General features: G+C 35.9%; 1 protein-coding gene across 8 annotated transcripts in view; it reads right to left on the minus strand.

Annotated features, from left to right (window-relative positions):
* The window catches only part of LOC114248717 (adenylate cyclase type 1), a 102,105-nt gene that overhangs the window by 45,538 nt on the left and 36,664 nt on the right, over positions 1 to 19,903 (minus strand). For all 8 annotated transcript variants that reach the window (XM_089730339.1, XM_089730338.1, XM_089730336.1 and 5 more), the window contains exons 3-5: positions 19,401 to 19,733; positions 11,523 to 11,672; positions 8,992 to 9,110 (exon numbers count right to left, since the gene is read on the minus strand). In XM_089730339.1, the coding sequence (XP_089586465.1) occupies positions 8,992 to 9,110; positions 11,523 to 11,672; positions 19,401 to 19,733 (602 nt within the window). The remainder of the gene's footprint in view (positions 1 to 8,991; positions 9,111 to 11,522; positions 11,673 to 19,400; positions 19,734 to 19,903) is intronic.

Genomic DNA, 19,903 nt, shown 5'->3' on the forward strand with positions numbered 1-19,903 from the left:
AGTAGTTTCGGAGCCTATTCGAAACAAACAAACAAATCTTTCCTCTTTATAATATTATATATATAGTATAGAAGTATAGATTTTCGAAATTTTATTAATAATTATTTTATTATTAAATGTCATCTATTTCCTTAAGCATTTATTTATCTAATTCCCTATACAAACAGACTATTAACAAAATATCTCTCACAAACCAACAAGACAAATTGATTAGATCATCGTTTCGTCTCAGATTGTGTAGGAGTAATGAGAAACTTGATAAATGAAAACCTATAAAGGAATAGTTTTATCACGAATAATATATTACGTCTTGGGCGACTTGGAGATCTGCCAAAACAATGGCCGACTGAGAGCCGAAACTAAATGTAAGTGTAGCATAACTAAATTTCAATACGTTTCTGTTTTTTTAAAACTGCTATAGAAGATTGGCGCGAAGGCGGCACACCTGATGATGCCTATAATGCCAAGAGCACCGCTGCATATCGTAAACCGGTTATATTTCTTCTAGTTTAATCGTATTCTTTTTTTAAACAACACTGAGCCGATTTTCAAATATTTAGTACGTAAATACATATCATACTATTAACTGAATAGTCCTAATAGTCAACTATGTAGAGACACATACGTAGTTTTCCCTATCATTAACTTTGCAAATTCAATTTCTTTCCCGCCGAAGATAACTACGAACTTAGGCGTGAAAGATTTCTTTGTATTAGATCTTTAAGGTAGGGCTAATAGTTAGTGACCTAGGCTAATATACCAGAAAGTCCATTCAAAAAACCTTTCTACAAACGAACGAAACTTATACAAAACAATGCACAAGGCACGACGATGCAATAGTTGGGGCCAAATTGTGATGATCCGAGCCAACGTCGGACGAACGCATGAAAATTTAAAAGACAGAAATTGCATTACGTTTGACACCTCGGCTCCTGATTGAAGTTAATGGAAATCTTATTATCGGAATTCACTTTAACAATTTCACGTAGGAAATAACATCAAACGACCGCGTGAATGTGCTTGAATTACATTATGTTCTCCGGTGAACTTGCGATTCGTTTATCAAGTTAAATATTCAGTATATTTATTTGTTGTTTTACAAAATTATATTACTAGTAAGTATATTGTACTCAAACAAAAGGAACATGAGTAAATAAGACTTCAGAGTTAACGTTTGAATTATCGCGATATCACGTCACAATGAAAACGAACTAACAGACGAGGGTAATCTTAAATGAACAAACACAATGATTCATCGGCCGTCGTTGACACAACGGTGACTCTTCTAATATCGTTTTATATTCAAAACACATAATATAATCTACTAAGCGTATATTTGAACATAGAGATAAAGTTTTCTTAGTATCATACAAATAATAAGTTTGTAATTAATCTCACGACACATGTTTTGTTAGAAGTACTATCTATCTAGACACATTTCCCGAAAATTAACCAACAATAGCTAGGACGAAGTATTTTTTTTGGAAGGATTGCTCCTAGTTTGGAGACCCCCAGCTTTAACATGAGTGGGATTTGGTAACAGCCACCCGAGCATCTCTCAAGGAGGCCTAACTGCTCAAAAGCAGCGGCTTGGTGAGTTTAGGAAACGAAACCTGTTAGGGAGATCCGATGACAAACCCAGCGGATTCCGAGGAAGCCATTCATATGTGAACTCAAAGATTACGCGTCTACCTCCAACGGCCATGGAAAAGCGTTTTTTTTTTTTCAAATTCACTACTTCCATAAGTTACGTAACCCTAACCGATTCGTCCTACTTCTGTTACAAATTTGGCTGTGATATGATATATTTTAAAAGGCGTTTGACGTAAGTGAAAGCGGTCGGTAGAAGCCAATAAATTGACAATACGATGAATAGAACAGGTTTATTAAATTGCCACTGTTTATGTTACTGACTTTTTAAATCCAATGTTTTCGACTTATATATAATAATAATATACAAAAGTATGAGAAAATAATTTCCATAGAAATTGTGAATGAATTGAAACTTATCAATTGATTGATGTTTCTTTATTTTAATCCTCTGAAATAATTTGTTTGTGTATATTGCAGATGATACTAATAACACAATCGTGCATATATCTATCCTCTTAAAGACGATGCCGATTGAATTTTGACTGCAAGTTTTGTCTTAGATTTATTAACAACAATATTTATTCTTTAAATTCGATTTCGTTAGCGTAGCTTGCTCCTGAAATTAATTATGATATACAAGTGGTTTATGGCTTCACCTCCCTATTTTATTTACAAAAATAAATGTTATGAGACCCATCCAGCACTGTTACGATCGTTCTATTTATAAATGATAATTGGACCATTACCACGAGTCTCACGCCAACAACAAAGTCGGCCGACATGTCAATGATCCCATGTAAATATTTAATATGTGCTGCACACATGAAACACGCAAATATTCATATAGCACCAGTTAACATCAAATCTGACCTTTTCATCCAACGCCCTAATGATGTTAAAGGGCCGAACGAGACACATAAACCCGTTCGCTGTTTCGGCTTGGAATGTTACGGAAATTGGTGCGGACCGACAACGGCAGTATTTCACCCAAAAAAAATATATACTCGTTTTGTAGAAGACTTGTATCATGATAGTATATTACGCATCAGTATATTGCATTTTTAAATGACATATATGATAAACCAATCCGTTTGGCCATCTGACATCGAAACCTCAGAAGTATTGAGACGCTCTTCGAGATGTAAGCTCTAAATCTTCATTGTTTGGAGAGTTTGGATCCTATCCTTAAATCGAAAGTTTTTTATTTATTGCTTAGATGGTTTGACGAATTCTCGGCTCACCTAGTGTATAGAAGTGACTGGAGCCCATAGATATCAACAACGTAACTGCCCTCACTCAGATTGAGACGTGAGTTCTAAGGTCTTAGTTTTTATAGTACAACGGTTGCCCCACCCTTCAAACCGAAACGCACTAATGCTTCACAGCAGAAGCAGACAGGGTGGTGGTCCTCACCGATGCGGACTTACGAGACGTCCTACTTATTTATCCTTTAGGCCACGACTTCTATTAGGAATATTAGTTTGAAGCAGGGCTAGACAGGGTAGTCTACCATATAAGCTCACAACAACAAGAGACCACATCATATTATGACATTTGTAGCGAGAATTTCTTATCAATAGCAAGTTAGTGTTGCCACAAAGAAATCTGAATAACTTCCTATCATTACAAATGTCATCCAATGATGACACAGAAAGTATGCAAAGTATGTCAGTAAACAAGCTGAAGTAATTAGTGGGTGATAACAATTTAATCTTAATGAGGGACACACTTAGTGGCGACCTAACTAACGGGCGTTAGATAATCTATGCAATTAGTTCGGGTAACAGATGAGAAGTTTTTGAATACTAGCTTCAAATGCAACCCTCGGATAGTGAAAGTTTGTTTTATTCCATGTATCATCAAATACTGGTGGTAGGACCTCTTGTGAGTCCGCGCAGGTATGTACCACAGCCCTGCCTATTTCTGCCGTGAAGCAGTAATGCGTTTCGGTTTGAAGGGCCGTTGTAACTATACTTGAGACTTTAGAGCTTATATCTCAAGGTGGGTGGCGCATTTACGTTGTAGATGTCTATGGGCTCCAGTAAACACTTAACACCAGGTGGGCTGTGAGCTCATCCACCCATGTAAGCAATAAAAAAAATAAAAAAATAAAAAAAACATAAAGTAACAGTATAACTTGAACGAATACATAACTTTCTATATGTAATGAAAATGATTTTAAAAAAAATCCTTTTTATTCATTTGACTGTACAAATTTCATTATAATTTAACAAATCCGATTCGATCGATTAGATTTGAACGTAATAAACGAAATCTATTCATAATTGATTGCACCTCGGTATTACCGGTCATAAATTAGGGCTGTTCATAAAATGTTATGATTGAATCGATTTATGTACACATGTTTTATGATATGTTTATTATCGAGTTCTTGTGTGGTTTGATTAAAAAAATCTACATTACCGCCAACTAGATTCAATATACATATTTACTGGTGGTAGGACCTCTTGTGAGTCCGTGCGGGTAGGTACCACCACCCTGCCTGTTTCTGCCGTGAAGCAGTAATGCGTTTCGGTTTGAAGGGTGAGACAGCCGTTGTAACTATACTGAGACCTTAGAACTTATATCTCATGGTGGGTGGCGCATTTACGTTGTAGGTGTCTATGAGCTCCAGTAACCGCTTAACACCAGGTGGGCTGTGAGCTGATCCACATATCTAAGAAATAAAAAATAAAAAAACAGTGATTTTTCTGGCTTCGTTCATAAAAACCAAAAGGGCGTTTTTAGTAAATGTTTTAAATAGGGTTTTTGATACATTGAGTAGGTAAAAAATAATATTTTTTTTTTACCACTGTTGGTTCTGAAAATCTAACAGACGCAACGTAAGATTATCGAGTACTTATTAATATATAGGCATTCATATTATAGATATTAGTTAGTTTGTCAAGTCACAGTACTGGATAAGTACTCAGTAAACAAACAGTATAAACGCTCTCGACGGCGTAATTGAATTTCAAACACAAATTATTGTTGTAATTCGTTTGTTGATCGACAAACAATACAAAACGCTTTTACCACTTATCATCTTCAACGTTTACAAATCTTCGTGTAAAATTTAACAAAATGTTTTTTTCATTTTAAACGGTATATATATCATTTAACTTTGAATGATTCACCAAAACGTAAACAGCTTTTACAGAGTCTATTTTTATTTTCAATTAAATAATAATCTTCTTAAATATATAAAAATGAATTGCTGTTCGTTAGTCTTGCTAAAACTCGAGAACGGCTGGACCGGTTTGGCTAATTTTGGTCTTGAATGATTTGCGGAAGTCCAGAGAAGGTTTAAAAGGTAAATAAAGATGAAATTTTTTGTTTTTTTTTTAAGTTTAATTTATACAAAAGTTTAGGTCTTTTATTTATCGATTGAGGCACTACGAAGTCTGCCGAGTCAGCTAGTTTTAATAAAGTAGTCATAATATTATTGTTTACTCACACAAGTTTGCTCCATATTTAAACAATAGAAGAAAAACAAAACATTTCACTCGGCACTCGACGTTTCTTTCGCAAGTAATTAACGTTGGACTATAAAACGCATTTTAATGAAGATGCCGGCTTCAGTATAGTGAGCTTTAAAAGGAGGCATTGTGAGGAAAATTGGACTTCGGCACTATTTGGAGATAAGCCAAGCAACGCCGCTTCTAGAAAACGAGCAGTCGCAAAATTGGCAATATTAAATACATGTTTATTCAGTAATCTATATAGATAAAGGGACTGTCTGCGAAGTTGTTTCGTCAGATCATCGCGCGTCGTTACACCGAAGTAAGTCGTAATGGAATTTTTATTCTTAGTATTAGTTTAAATGGCACGACGAAAATACTGTGGCGTCAATTCAAGAAAATGATCGCTCTGTTCATTTAATTGGTGCTCTCGAGAGTATGTCTTATATTTTTCTGTTTATAAATTATTACATTTAAATACCTACTCAATGTAGCAAAAACTCAATTTAAAACATTTGCTTAAAACGCCATTTTTGTGAATCAAGTAAGTAAGAAGAGTTACTAGTTAACTATTAAATTACTTAAAAAACATTAAAGTAACCTGCAACACACCGTCCATCTGTACTATGATGATCTTAACTGATCTACTAATGGCCTACCAGAATCTTCTAATCCTGGCCTTTTCGGTAGGCAGCGGCTTGGCTCTGCCCTTGGCACAAAACCGCACAAGGTAATATTAGTGGTGGTAGGGCTTATTGCAAGGTCGCAAGTGTATATAGTATATACTAACATTTACTTATATCTGCCGCCATGCAGTCATTTATTATAAGAACAAAAAACAGTTGACCTTAAGAAGATGTGCGACAAGAGGATACGTTTGTTAAATATTCAGATAAGAGCGAGATGAACAAAAAGATTATAAAAGCACTGAATTCATTTACTGCGAATTTGTATGCTTTCATTGGACAAGGTAATTGTTTACATATCACTATTTCTAATTAGATTTTGCATTAGGTTATGTTAGTTTTCTCGCTTATATCAAACAGTAAATAAGAAGGTTCCTAGTTTGTTCTACATTAATTCATTTTATCTTATTAAAAGTCCTGTGGGCCAGTCATAGTTCAATAAAATGAATTGTGTAATCCTTCCACTGAGACGGCTTGTGAAAGTTGGCCTTAAGCCGGCAGATCGTTTGGATAAAATACGATTTGAGACGGCTAAAATGTAATATGTAGTCTGGAAGCCATGACCTCGTTCTTGAACTTGCTTACTTAGGTATTATATTTTATGCACAGTGACATGGCGATCGGGAATTTTGAATAAAAATATAGTTATGGGGGAAAATTGTTTTCTACAAAGGCACCGACGGGGTAAATAAGTGTGGGCGAAAATGAACTTTTTAATCGTATAACAATGTTGTCACCTAATACTAGATCCTTGTTTTATTAGTTTGATATTTGAATTCGCTCACTAACCGCCTGGTTTTGAATTGTTACCGGAGCTCATATTGAGCACAATTTAAATGCCGTCACCCGAACACGAGGTCCAAATCTCAATTATTTTGTATAAACTGATGTTCCACCCTTCAAGCTGGAACAGTATCTACTACTACCTAGCTAATACTACCGAGTACATATGCGCTAGCACTAGTAATATAAATAAAACTGATATCACTAAGATGATTTAAGTGAGCTACTTTTTTTTTCAATCTTTTAAATTAGATGCTTGCTTTAAACACAGCCGTCACCCATTGCATAAATGTATAGTATATTAGATATACATATAGATTGCTGACAGAATGCCAACCGTGGCAACACACTTTAAATTACGTACATAATAACATATACTTTTTTTTTTTTTTTTTCCTACCTAAGCTGATAGCCTTGAGAGGCTATGTCAGCGTAACCCTAACGTTAGTAGGTGAGCTCACGGGGCTCAAACCTGATGACGTTGCTAACACGAACCCTAGCAAGAGTCGTGCTTCGCAGAATCTACCACCGGATCGGAAACGCGACCCACTGAGAAGATCCGGCGAGAAACTCAGTGGGCTGTGTCTGAGAGTTAATTTACTCGTCGAGCCCTTCGTCGCAAGCGACGGGTTCGACGAGAACGGTGACCGGTGCTTGAAGTACCTAGAAGCACCGTTAGTGGATCGGGAGGATCCGAGATGACGTGTTTTGGGCGACGTCGACTGCTTTCCATTCTGTCCGCAGGATCGGGAATGTAGTTACCGGCGGCCACGATGAGAGGGTTCTCATGTCGTGCCGCTTTATCGAAGTGGCGTAACATATACGTCACTCATGTTACGACTTTTAACAAAATGTTACAGGATAGATGAATTTTATCGAAATTAGATTCCTAAGTAAAACGTCAAGCAACTTTCATTAATATCATATATAATAAATAATCTTGTGTATGTTATGTTATAGGTAATGTTATATCATTCGCACAACCAATAGGAATTTAACGCCTAATTTTAAACCTGCCTAAATTTCTAATTCCTATACAGACGGAAAAGCTTAGCCTCTTTCTGTGAACATTAAAATTAATAGAAGGTCCCCAGTCCCAAGACTGCGACTTTTTGCAAGTGAGATACGCTGGGCCGCACGATGACATTAAAATTTTAACTTCAAGACATCTTGGAAAAAAGCTTTTTTTGTACAAAATTTAATGAAACATTTAACATATTATTATGTATATTAGCAGGTGTCGTGGCGTGCGAAAAGGTCAATGTTCTTATCTCATCTGCTCACATTTACTAAAAATAAAATGAAGCTAAATCTTTGCTTATATATCGCGTCGTCCTTAGCTTTCTTGATAAAATAAACCACGGATATATTCCGAGAGCGGCTCGACTTTAAACGAATTCATAAATTGGAAGAAAACGTGCCAGCAATATAAGGAAAAAAGTATATAGTATATAGTAAAAGTATATAAATTAAAAGTATATATATATGGTCTTGGTGTAGTCTAGTTTTATCAGTGCTTAGTAACGAACGAACGAAGTAAGATAGCTTGGACAAAGTTATTGTGACAAGCAAAGTAGAAGGAAAGAGACCCTCGCCCGATCACCTAGCCGCTGGTGTGATTAAATAACCACCGTAACTGGGCTGTCAGTCGCAACCGCCATTCGAGAAGCTGAGGACCGGACGAGGTGGAAACAGCCCACGAGACAGGCCACGGTCAAGTATCAGGGACACGACCTTCAGTGATGATGAAAGTAAAAGTAATGAACCTACAGACAAACTTCCACAAATGGGTGGTGCCACCACCCTGGTAGAGAGAAGACTAGGGTGTGCCCACGATAACTCGACCTCACGCTCGAATTCGATCTCCATGTGCCTTATACTGCCATCAGTATCAAACAACTATCAAGTTTCAGAATGATCCCATTACATACATACATATATGTATTTGGAGTTGATATATAGAATGATAAAAATGTTTGTATATTCGACTTCTCAAGGGCCGTCTACCATTTATCCTATTGACTTTCAAAGTGGAATGTATCGACGGCTACATACAAGCGGTACAATAAAAATAAACGAGAAACAAAACATCTATGTAAATCGAAAAATATTGAATGTGGCATACGAAACAAAAAAGTTTGGGGAGCGCTGGTTTAACTAATTGAGTTGAAAATTTGGTTGAGAACTTGTCACACAATTCGGTCAACCACAATAAGTTCTAGAAGAGTCGATTTTACAACAACGTGCATTACATATGATTGGGCGAGAGCCTCAGCATACTGTGACAAAGTATAAATCTGTGACTATATACTGCCGTACGCCTGCTATCATCATCAATTTTTTTAATTTTCTCAACAGCTTTGAATAAAACGCATGTGTAAATTGGCCTCCGGAACCGTACTTAACAAATAACATGCACATAATGCAACGTAGATTTATTTGTTGAAATCCGAATATTATAGACTCACCTGACTTGTTCGTGTTTCTGTATGTATATCTTGTGGAACTGTCCCTCGACCGGCGATATAATATCGTTCTTCATCTCCATAGCGACGTGTTGCGGGAGAACGGATAACAGTAACCTTTCCTATGAATTAACACACATAATTGTAATAAATATTCAACTAATCGTTTTAGCAATTAGTAGTGCTTTTTCCACTCGTTATCTGATTACTAATTTATTCTAATCATTTTCGGTCGGATGAGTTATATTGCATTTAAACATAATTTTACATATGTAATATATGTAATATGTTCAGATATGTATACATTTTAATGAAATGAAAGAAGGATAACGAATATTTCGTAGGCGTTGCCTCTTAGCCGAGACGTTGGATGAACTTGAGACCTTAGCCAGGAGGGAAATTGTTCACATAGGGTCGTGTTGATTACGGGTATAAGAAACCGTATTTTTAACTAAACGTGCCCTCTTAGAATATCAACGGATATGCGCTCATCTTCATTATTGTGTAATTAATGCGTTAATTCTGTAGAAATTGAAATTCCCGATATGGAATTCTAATCGATGGACAGCAGGTTCTAAGTGTCAATTTTGTTTCCTATTTTCTTAGCATAGACATGCAGAAGATCTCACAGTTCATATAGTGTCGAGGGATAACCAGTACTAATGGGCTGTAACATAGATAATACACATAAATTGACTGTAACGCACGAATGATTAGCGCAAGAAATATGCAATATGGCGGATATAATATGGCAATACACACCCCCCTAGTAAATTAAATCAGTCAATCAATCGATTGACGTTCGAACGACGGTTGACGGTGCCCATAAATACCACAGTTGCATTGTTGATCATCATAAAAAGATTTTATTTATATTTTAATGTCCGTGTAAAGATTTTTATTTATTATTTATGACGTTATTCAAAGATTTGAAAATTGTGTTCGTGCATGACTGTTTTAAAGAACCAGAGGTCCCGCAGTAGTCGAAATTCGACTATAATTAATTGGGATTGTAAGTTTGTACACTATTATGATTGTATTTTATACTTCTATAATCACAAATTTCGCCAAGGCTACACTATAAAAAATATTAACAAAGACAAACAATATTTAATTTATTCTCAATTTGACAACAGACGTCAAGAACAAAAGTTTGACAATAAATAGTAGGCATGCGTGTGTGCATCAAATACAGGGTATGTAGTGTGTGTAATGTTTTCTTTATTGATTTAATGTATCTTTTATGCATTATTTAAAAAAAAAATTAGCATTGTGCACTTCTTCTCTATATTCTCTATAAGTGTGGAAAATTTCATACTCCTCCGTCCGCGCAATTTTCGTAAAAAGGGATACAAAGTTTTTGCTTCACGTATTAATATATAGATTAGCGTTATAAAACAATTATTCTTTTGTTTTTATATTACACCAACCAAGATACGTATATGTTTAAATCACTGCATAATACCAAAAGAAGACGTCACGTCATGTCAGCGTGGAAGTTTATAACACGCCGTAATAAATTAATACTTGAATCTATCGTTACAACAGCCATAAAATGTGTTTAAGCTTATTTAATTTACACGTAATCGAATCTCAATAATGCTGTTCAATTGATCATTTGATAACTTTGACCATGACCATTAACGAGATAATTTCAAAATACAATATAATACATACAAAATGAACAAGTTATTTATTTCCACCTAACAACCTAGACTTCAATGTCTTTTATTGACCTGTGCACACTGTTAAATGTTTCCCACAATTTTTTTCGAAATTTCTGATACGGTAGAATTAACTATCAGATAACCATAGGTGTGTTATATAGACAATGCAAAATAATATTTTTGAGGATTGCTTTCGCTGTAAATAGACTCCAAAACATGAATTGATAAATCTACAAGTATAGCTAGCATGTTTTCTTGATTAGCAGTCTTTGTAAACACGCATACTGAAAAACTTTACTGAACCGGAAGTCTCCTTCGGAGCGCTTATTACAACTAGATGGGTCGTGAGGTTTTCTGTTAGTCGACGACGACTAGTCTGTCAACACCACATTAACATTGTTAATACTTTTAGGAGACAACTGCGACGCCGCGCCGTTACCGTGAAACTCAGTAGTTTCACCGATGATCCACTGACCGACTACCGGCTAACTGTTCTTATTACAATTGTGAATAAATAAATAGAAAAAAAGTAATCTATCTATATATACATAAAAATGAATTGCTGTTCACTGTTCGTTAGTCTCGCTAAAACTCGAGAACGGCTGGACCGATTTGGCTAATTTTGATCTTGAATTATTTGTGAAAGTCCAGAGAAGGTTTAAAAGGTAAATAAATATTAAAATGCTCGGAATTAAATAAAAATAACAATTTTGTTTTTCCTTTGATGTGTCCCCCGTCGCACGGATTCTTTTTGTTTGTTTTATGTTTATTTCATACAAAAGTTGAGATCTTTTATTTATCGATTGAGGCACTACGAAGTCTGCCGGGTCAGCTAGTAAGTAATAAATAGTTAAATCATCTTCATACCAATTTCTCGTTTTCGTCTTCCATGTCGAGTCTCGCCGCGATGCAGTTCCTGGTGTCTAGGAAGGCTCTGCGCTGGGCGGTTTCCATCAGCGAGTGCATCAAAGCTCCAACCACATTCACACAAACGAACACGACCACATTGCCCAGCATCTGTCAACAACACGAGCCACGTGTATATTTTGATTCCAGTTTTATTTGTAATTTATTAGTACGTGGCGATACGTTCTTACGTCAGAAACAAATACAGAAACAACGCAGAAATCTGTTCCTGAAATAGGATTCGAACCAGTGTTCCGCGACTATTAAATTCCAAACAGACCGTCCGATACTAATTAGGCTGTCAAACAGAACGACGATAATGGATGAAATTCATGAATTTAGATGCTTTAAACTTTTCAAAATGCAATTAAACGTTGAACAACTTGTGTATAAAGTGCGAGCTTCTAATTCGTACACAGAATCACTTTCGTCAGCATTAATGTAGAAATGACAATAGTTTCACCAACAAATACGTACTTAACATCATTCTCGATCAATGGCTAGGCCAAAGACAGTCAAGTTAATACACACATCAGATTTTTGTGTCATGATTTATACGATTTACCGTAAAACCTTATAGAAACATTTCGTTATCTATTCGATATCAATCTTATATAGGAAATGAATGCGTAGTTACTGGAAGAAGAACGTTATGTAAGCTTCCACGAGTAGGTACAGCCATTGTGCCTATTTCTGCCGCGAACAAGACATGTAATCCGGTTTGAAAGATGGGCCAGTCGTTACAAAATACAATGTAGACTTCGAGCTCGAGTCAAGAGGTGAATGGCGCCGTTCAGTTTGTAATATCTTTCGTCTCCAGTGACGAATTAAAACCTGGTGGCCTGCGATATCCTATCTACAACACTAAAAAAATATGGCTATAGTAGATAAAACAACTCCCGGAGTGTCTATTTACATAATACAAGATTGGATCAAAAAAAAAAAAACTTCGAAAATCGGTTCAAATAGAAAAAAGTTTTGATATAACTAACTAACACACGTAAAAATATACAGTCGAATTTAGAACCTCCTTCTTTATTTGCAGTCTGTTCAAAAATCAACAAGAGCGTGCAGTTTTAAGATTGGTTACATTTTTTTTTTTTTAAATAAACCCAAGCCGTCGTGCTAAAAGTTATAACACCGTACATTTCAGAGCTTTTTCCTGCAAAATTAATCGGAACCGCAAGTTTTCTACCGTAGAAGGATGATGACACACCTTTTATAGATTCGAGTCAGTGATCTGTATGCCTCTGCAAGTGAGTATTTAATTTATTTATAGATATATTATGCGACACACTGAGCCGTGCACTTCACGGCTTTATGCTAATGTGGCCTGTCACCGTCCGTCTCACCGTTTGACTCATCAACAGATTAAAAAAAAACATACTAAAACTACAAAGCAGGTGTCAAAATTTAAAAGAGCCTCATGCGAAAGATAAAAACTCCTTTTTAAAGTATTCAACGCTTTGTCTGACACGTTGTTAAGATCAATGATTTTCAAATTTCATTTAGAGTTGAGCTCATTTTCATCATCGATAAAAGAGTAAGTCTTGTTTCTAAGATTTTTGAAGAATTGAAACCTGCTTCTGAATGTGTTTGATGTTACAATACAGATTCGTGGATTTCACAAGTTCGAGAGATGTGAGATCGATGTGTCGTTATGTACTCTCACATTACAACGTGAAATTGTAAATGGACGACAACAAGTTTCAAGACAAGACGTGTTTATTAGCATGTGGTACTAACACGAGCACTTTCTGATGTACTTGACGATAGAGAACATATTATGACAGTTCATATTTCAAAGCCCGATTTCTGTTCTAAACTCGCGAGGTTACGATGTCTATCAAAATTGGCGCGCGTTTATTTTGTATAAAAGATGTTCGAGATTTGATGAATTATTAATAACTTTCATAATAAATCATTTAACTTTGAGCACCCACAAAATACGGTGAGTTGATGTAAAATCTACTCATTAATTGTTAGATATGATTCTGTAGAATACTATTAAAATAATAACACATTTTTAAATTTCCGTTTTATTTTTCAAATTATTATGTCATGAAATATGTTATAATAACAATGATGATAATGGTTTTATTTTATTATGTAACATGAAATTTAAAAAGATTAAATAACGCCGGCTCTCCTACCCTAGAAACGGTAGCAAAAACACGCAGGATGGTTCTAACCTACGGAGTCATAATAATCCCTAGCACCAGTATTTAATTTTAACCGCCTCAACTAATATGTGCATGCACAGTTTTAGGTTAAGCATTTCTTTAGCAAAATTGATGCCTGTCATGTATTTTTACACTGACTTGTCACGTGACTCGCTGCGTGTGGCATTACGCCGTTAGACCACGAATACATCGCACCGTACAAATAAAATATATGGCATACGAATATTAGCAACTAGCGGCCCGCTCCGGCTCCGCTCGGGTCTTTAACAAAAATTTCAACGATATTTGACGTTGTTTTATTTTTTTAAATAAACTAACACTTATTGCGGCATAACTATAATTGTTAGACATATGCTTTCACGACACTTTTTGTAAATAATAATGTGCTACAAAGTCATAGTACATTATTTTATTCTATCATCAATAGTTTTCGCAGGGCACGTGATGTAAAGAATATTTTAGGTAATTTTTTTACACCTTGAGTTACATTATTGGAGTTTTAGTAAGGATCCCTAATTTTTTCCAAAAAAGATTATAGCCTATGTCACTCGGGAATAGTGTAGCTTCCAAACAGTGAAAGAATTTTTCAAATCGGTTCAGTAGTTTTGGAGCCTATTTAATCTTTCCTCTTTATAATATTAGTATAGAAATATTGACAAGCACTTAATGTTTTTCATAAGCTGTTTAGCTAGTTATCAACGAAATGCGGCAGGGTTCCTACCGAATAAATTTCACACATGTTCTCGTACAATATTGTTATTCAATACATTATACATTTACATATAATTATTATGGAAATGCTTGTGAGCTCGCTGCCGCGGACATGTTTCAGGCATATGTTTTTTCTTCCCCCGAGGCGCCGCCCTGTCACGAAAGAGGAATGATAATCACCAACGAACTGTTCATATTCTTGGCAGAATGGACTTATTTTAATAATAATAACTACTATTTTTTTCATGAGATAGTTCTTAAGATTAAATCATTAAATCAAACACACAAAAATTAGAGCAAAAACAAAATCTATAGATGCTCTTGAGTATGCCAGAAACTTGAAGTGGAAATTGGCTGATCATGGAGCAAGACTTAAGGACCAGAGATGGATTGCAAGAATAACTACATGGGAAGTGGGGCCACAAGGGAAAAGAAAAAAGGGTCGCCCAATATCAAAATGGTAGGACGATATAAAAGCTATTGCTGGCCCTCTATGGATACAGGTAGCCAAAAATAGGACCAAATGGAAGGACTTGGAGGAGACCTTCACCATGTTTAATGAGTTCCTGCCAAACATTAGTGAAGGTACATAAACATTAAATGCTTACCTATTTATTACTTTATTTACTTTGTATTTTAGCAGGAAATAAAAGGATTTTTATTATTATTTATTTACTAACTAATAATTTATAATAATTGGGAACAAATCACGCACGGTGACCAGGTCCCAAATTAGGATTCCCTGTTTTGTGGGTCTCAGAGACTGACTTCTATGTTATATACGTTTAAATATATACATATCTAGATAACAAGCACTCAGACAAAGAGCAAACAAACATCATCACAGGAATGTTTTCCCATAGTCGGAATCGAACCCACGACCCTCGGCGCAACAGTCAGACGCGCTAACTACTGCACCACCGAGTCAGTCTTTGGATTAACTTAAGGTTAATTTTTAATTTAACTTTTAATTTTTAGTAATTATTATACAACAAACAAGCGAAATTGAAGTCAAATCAGAGGTTCTCCCACCTGATACATGTCTCTCTTGCATTGATTAAACGGCACAAGTATGCGATGATACCTCATTTTTAGATCGCATTGGAAACTTCCTCATCTCCTTTTATAGAAGGTGGAGGAGTTGACAAACTTCTGTCTTTTTACCTCTTCCTAATTCTTTTGTTGAGTATTAACGGTAGAACTGATTTAGCAAATATTTTTAACTTACGATATACACATGCCTGTTACATCATAAATACTGTAATCAAATATAATGTAACGCAATCATATTTATATTGAAAAGTTTGAATTTTAAATTCAATTTATTTTACTAAAATTGTATTTGTAAAAAACAATACTCTCGTACTGTTGTTTGGTGTAACGCGAATTTTGTAATCATTCAGTTAATCAGTTCAGTTTTAGTTGACATTAAGACAAAACCGGAGGTTTTATAATCATTTAAGATGATACAGGGTTTTTTTTATTACTTAGATGGGTGGACGAGCTCACAGCCCAGGTGTTAAGTGGTTACTGGAGCCCATAGACATCTACGACGTAAATGCGCCACCTACCTTGAGATAAGTTCTAAGGTCTCAAGTATAGTTACAACGGCTGCCCCACCCTTCAAAACGAAACGCATTACTGCTTCACGGCAGAAATAGGCAAGGTGATGGTACCTACCCGTGCAGACTAACAAAAGGTCTTAACACCAGTAAATAATAAGCAAGTAGTAAATGCTTTAATTGAACACAGTTTTACAATTGATATCTTTTAACGTTATTTACAATATTTTTATGAAATTTGTTTTAAATAACCTAATGTCGTATACAATATTATGTCATCGGCAATCTGTTAAGTAGAGATACGTTAATATGTACCCACTTTAATTAAGACAAAGTAATTATCAATACCCTGAGGACGCCTAGGTGACGCTGACGATAACGACATAAATTGCAATTACTGTTTCAAAATCAACTATGCTGTTGTTTGATCATTCTAGAAGCTGCAGAATAATCTCATTAAATGTCAAATATTTTTTATTCAACTCCCATGTTTTTAAACTATTATAATGGACAATTAATATTGTACATTATGTAATGTACAATATTAATTATTATTGTATTGTAATTATGTAAATTATTATTGTACATTATGTACGGTGTTTGTACACCTCGCACTCTATAGCTTGGTTTTCTCTATAGTCTGCTAAAAGTCCGTCATTTTTAAAGTAAGAAACATATTCCTGCTTCTGGTTGGAAATGAATGTACACTTATAAGAAATCACAAGAATTTGAATTACGTTTTGAAAATTTATTTTGGAACGTTCTTCACTTTTAAATGAAGAATCAAGAAATTAAATATTAAAGTTTAAAAGTATATATAAAGTCGTTGGTATGTGTTTGTCTCTTTTAAGTGTCATTTTCGTTTCACCGATTTCTATCAATCTCTATACAATTAATCGAGTTTCAAAACGCAACGGTGCTAAAGTTTTCACTTTAATTAGGCCGACAAATTATATATAATTAAAATCGTAATAAATTTGCTATAAATTTGCTCCAATCCCGTTGATTGATGGCGTAACTAATTTGTCTGTTTCATATAAAACGAAACACCATTAATTCTTCGTATACGGCTGAATAATAAGGACGGTAAATAAATTGCTTCTTTCTGACACGACCATTCGTCTAAATCAAGTACTAACATGACTTAATTTCTAGTCATACTCGATACTGGTTCAGATTGTAATCACTTAATGCTCTTTCAAGTTTAGCTATTAAAAATAAAATATATGTATTTTGATTTACGATTATATTGTATTAAAATATAAAAATATAAAACTATGTTTTATATTTCCAGCTTCCATACGATAAAACAAATTAATATTAAATATTTGATGATATTAAGACACTGATATTTATGACGGTCGTTTTAGGTTAACGCGAGGAGGAATGACGTCACCATGTTAGTAACATCGTCTATCTTGATCCGAATCCGAAATTTCGGTGTCAACTTCCAGGCCCTATAGAACGCAACGAATGACGTTTTCACATCAAAAATAAAACAGTAAGCCGATGCGAGCCCTACCTAGACAATACCTACGAGGAAATGTTCAAGGTAGAAATTAGGTACTCCTCGTTTTTATCTCTCTCCTACTGTAGTGGACGATGTTAGGTGAGGAAATAAGGTAAGACGTAACGAACAGAGGTAATACCACTGTCATACCAGTAGTTATTCCCTAATTAGTAACGGAATAGAAAACTTGTTTATCGCAAAGATTATATCAATAAAATCAGTTTTAGAACTATCTTCAACAGATTAGTTTTGTTCTTTTTGATCTACGGCGAATATGATTATGACTAGCAAGTTGGCTTCAAGGTCGATTCATTTGCGCATTAACGCGGATTCGTGTCGACTTTTGTGTTTCAAATGTCTTTTTGATTAATGTTTGACGATTGAAGTAGTTGAAAGCATCTCTATCTACATTCTAGATTTGGATGAATGAAATCGGGACCACAGTAGTAAGCAGGCTGAGCCTTTGCTCGCCCACCTGTCCTGGTGAAGCTGGAAAGGCCTCCGGGCCACCAGTAATCTTTCAATCATAAAAAAAAGTAGTAAGCAAAAACAAAAAATATCTGCTTCAGTTAAAGATATATTAATAAATGCAATCAATAGTATCATCATCATCAGACTACAGACATCCTCTGATGGATATAGGCTTCGCACAGGTTCGCCACAAAGAGCAGGGGCTTGGGCAGCCAACTAATTCAACCAAAAAAGATTAAAAACAATATTAATTTCAAAAGTACCAACTCATATTAAATGAAATATGGTACAATTGTATTTATTATTTGAATGCATATCAAAACGAATATCCCCCGAAGTTATGACGACCGTAAACCCGTAAACAAAATTAGCATATTTCACAATACATTATGTAATGTAACGAATATACGATGACACATCCAGGGACGTGCCTGGTTTGTTTAGACCGATGCGATGACGTAATCAGCTCACGCGAACTCCGAACCCTTGAGTGGGGTGGTCTGGCCCCGAGGTGGGTGCCAAGAGGGCAAGGCTGCGACCTCCACGAAGTAATCCACTATAACCTATGAATGGCATGCATTATAATGACTTTTACATCGACGGCTTACTTTTTAAATATCGAATGTAAAGAAAAAACACTTGGATCTCTTATTTCACTTAAATGTAGAAATATTTAGCTAACATAAAATAATATACATAATAGACATTGATATAGTCGATAGCCGCATTTGATATAAAGCTAAAAACAAAAAATGTTTTATGACTAGTTTAGTCTACGTAACATGGCACTCGGTGGCGGTCAGGTAAAAACATAAAAAAGCAAATGAAGGTACATTCGTTCTCATACTCGCATCGTTAACACTTGGGGTTTTTCCAAATAGATTTATAACTCTTTGACGAATGCAAGCCATATCGGTGGAACGTTATTTTTACTGTTGATAGGAAGTATTGTGAGTACGCACTGGTTGGTGGGTGCCACAATCTCGCCTATTTTTATCGCGAAGCAGTCATTCGTTCCGGTTTGATTAAAATGATTAACCTAAGAGCAATAAAACGAAGTTAAAAAAAACGAAGCGAGTCGATCATAAACATCCATCAATCGAAAGAAAGTATTAAAATAGAGATTTACTGGATTTTTACTGGTGGTAGGACCTCTGTGTGAGTCCGCGCGGGTAGGTATCACCGCCCTGCCTATTTCTGCCGTGAAGCAGTAATGAGTTTCGGTTTGAAGGGCAGCCGTTGTAACTATACTGAGATCTTAGAACTTATATCTCAAGATGGGTGGTGCATTTACGTTATAGGTGTCTATGGGCTCCAGTAACCACTTAGCACCAGGTGGGCTGTGAGTTCGTCCACCGATCTAAGCATTAAAAAAAAAAATTTTTTCACTTGGGGAACTGACCTGCTGCCAGACGTGATAAGGAAAGCGATGAGCAACAAGCGCAGCGGCGATGGTATGGACTGTTGGTAAGACAATGCCAAAGGCGGCAGCGACAGGAGCGCCAACAGGTAGCAGAGCATAGGCAGCGAAGACAGCCCAGACGACATGCACAGCGCCCTCGGCTGCAGCACCCGGGCTCCAGGCGGGCAACGTGGCAGCTAGTACCGCACCCCCGCCAGCTAGGGCCAGCCAGCATGCCCGCGGCAACCGTCTCTCTGGTGCCACACCATCAGTCCGGCCACACCACCACGCCAACCCGCTGCACAGCACAGCGTGTATACTCAATACGCCAACCTAAAAACAACATACATTCCATTTATCACCTTTTTTTTCTCCTACCTATGCTGATAGCCTTGAGAGGCTATTTCAGCTTCGCCCTAACATGTAGGTTAGCTCACGGGGCTCAAACAGGAGTGTTGCTAATATTGGCCCTAGTAAGAGCAGTGCTTCGCAGAATCTACCAC

Source organism: Bombyx mandarina, chromosome 10 (assembly GCF_030267445.1).
Source record: "Bombyx mandarina strain Sakado chromosome 10, ASM3026744v2".
NCBI classification, from domain to species: Eukaryota; Metazoa; Arthropoda; class Insecta; order Lepidoptera; family Bombycidae; genus Bombyx; species Bombyx mandarina.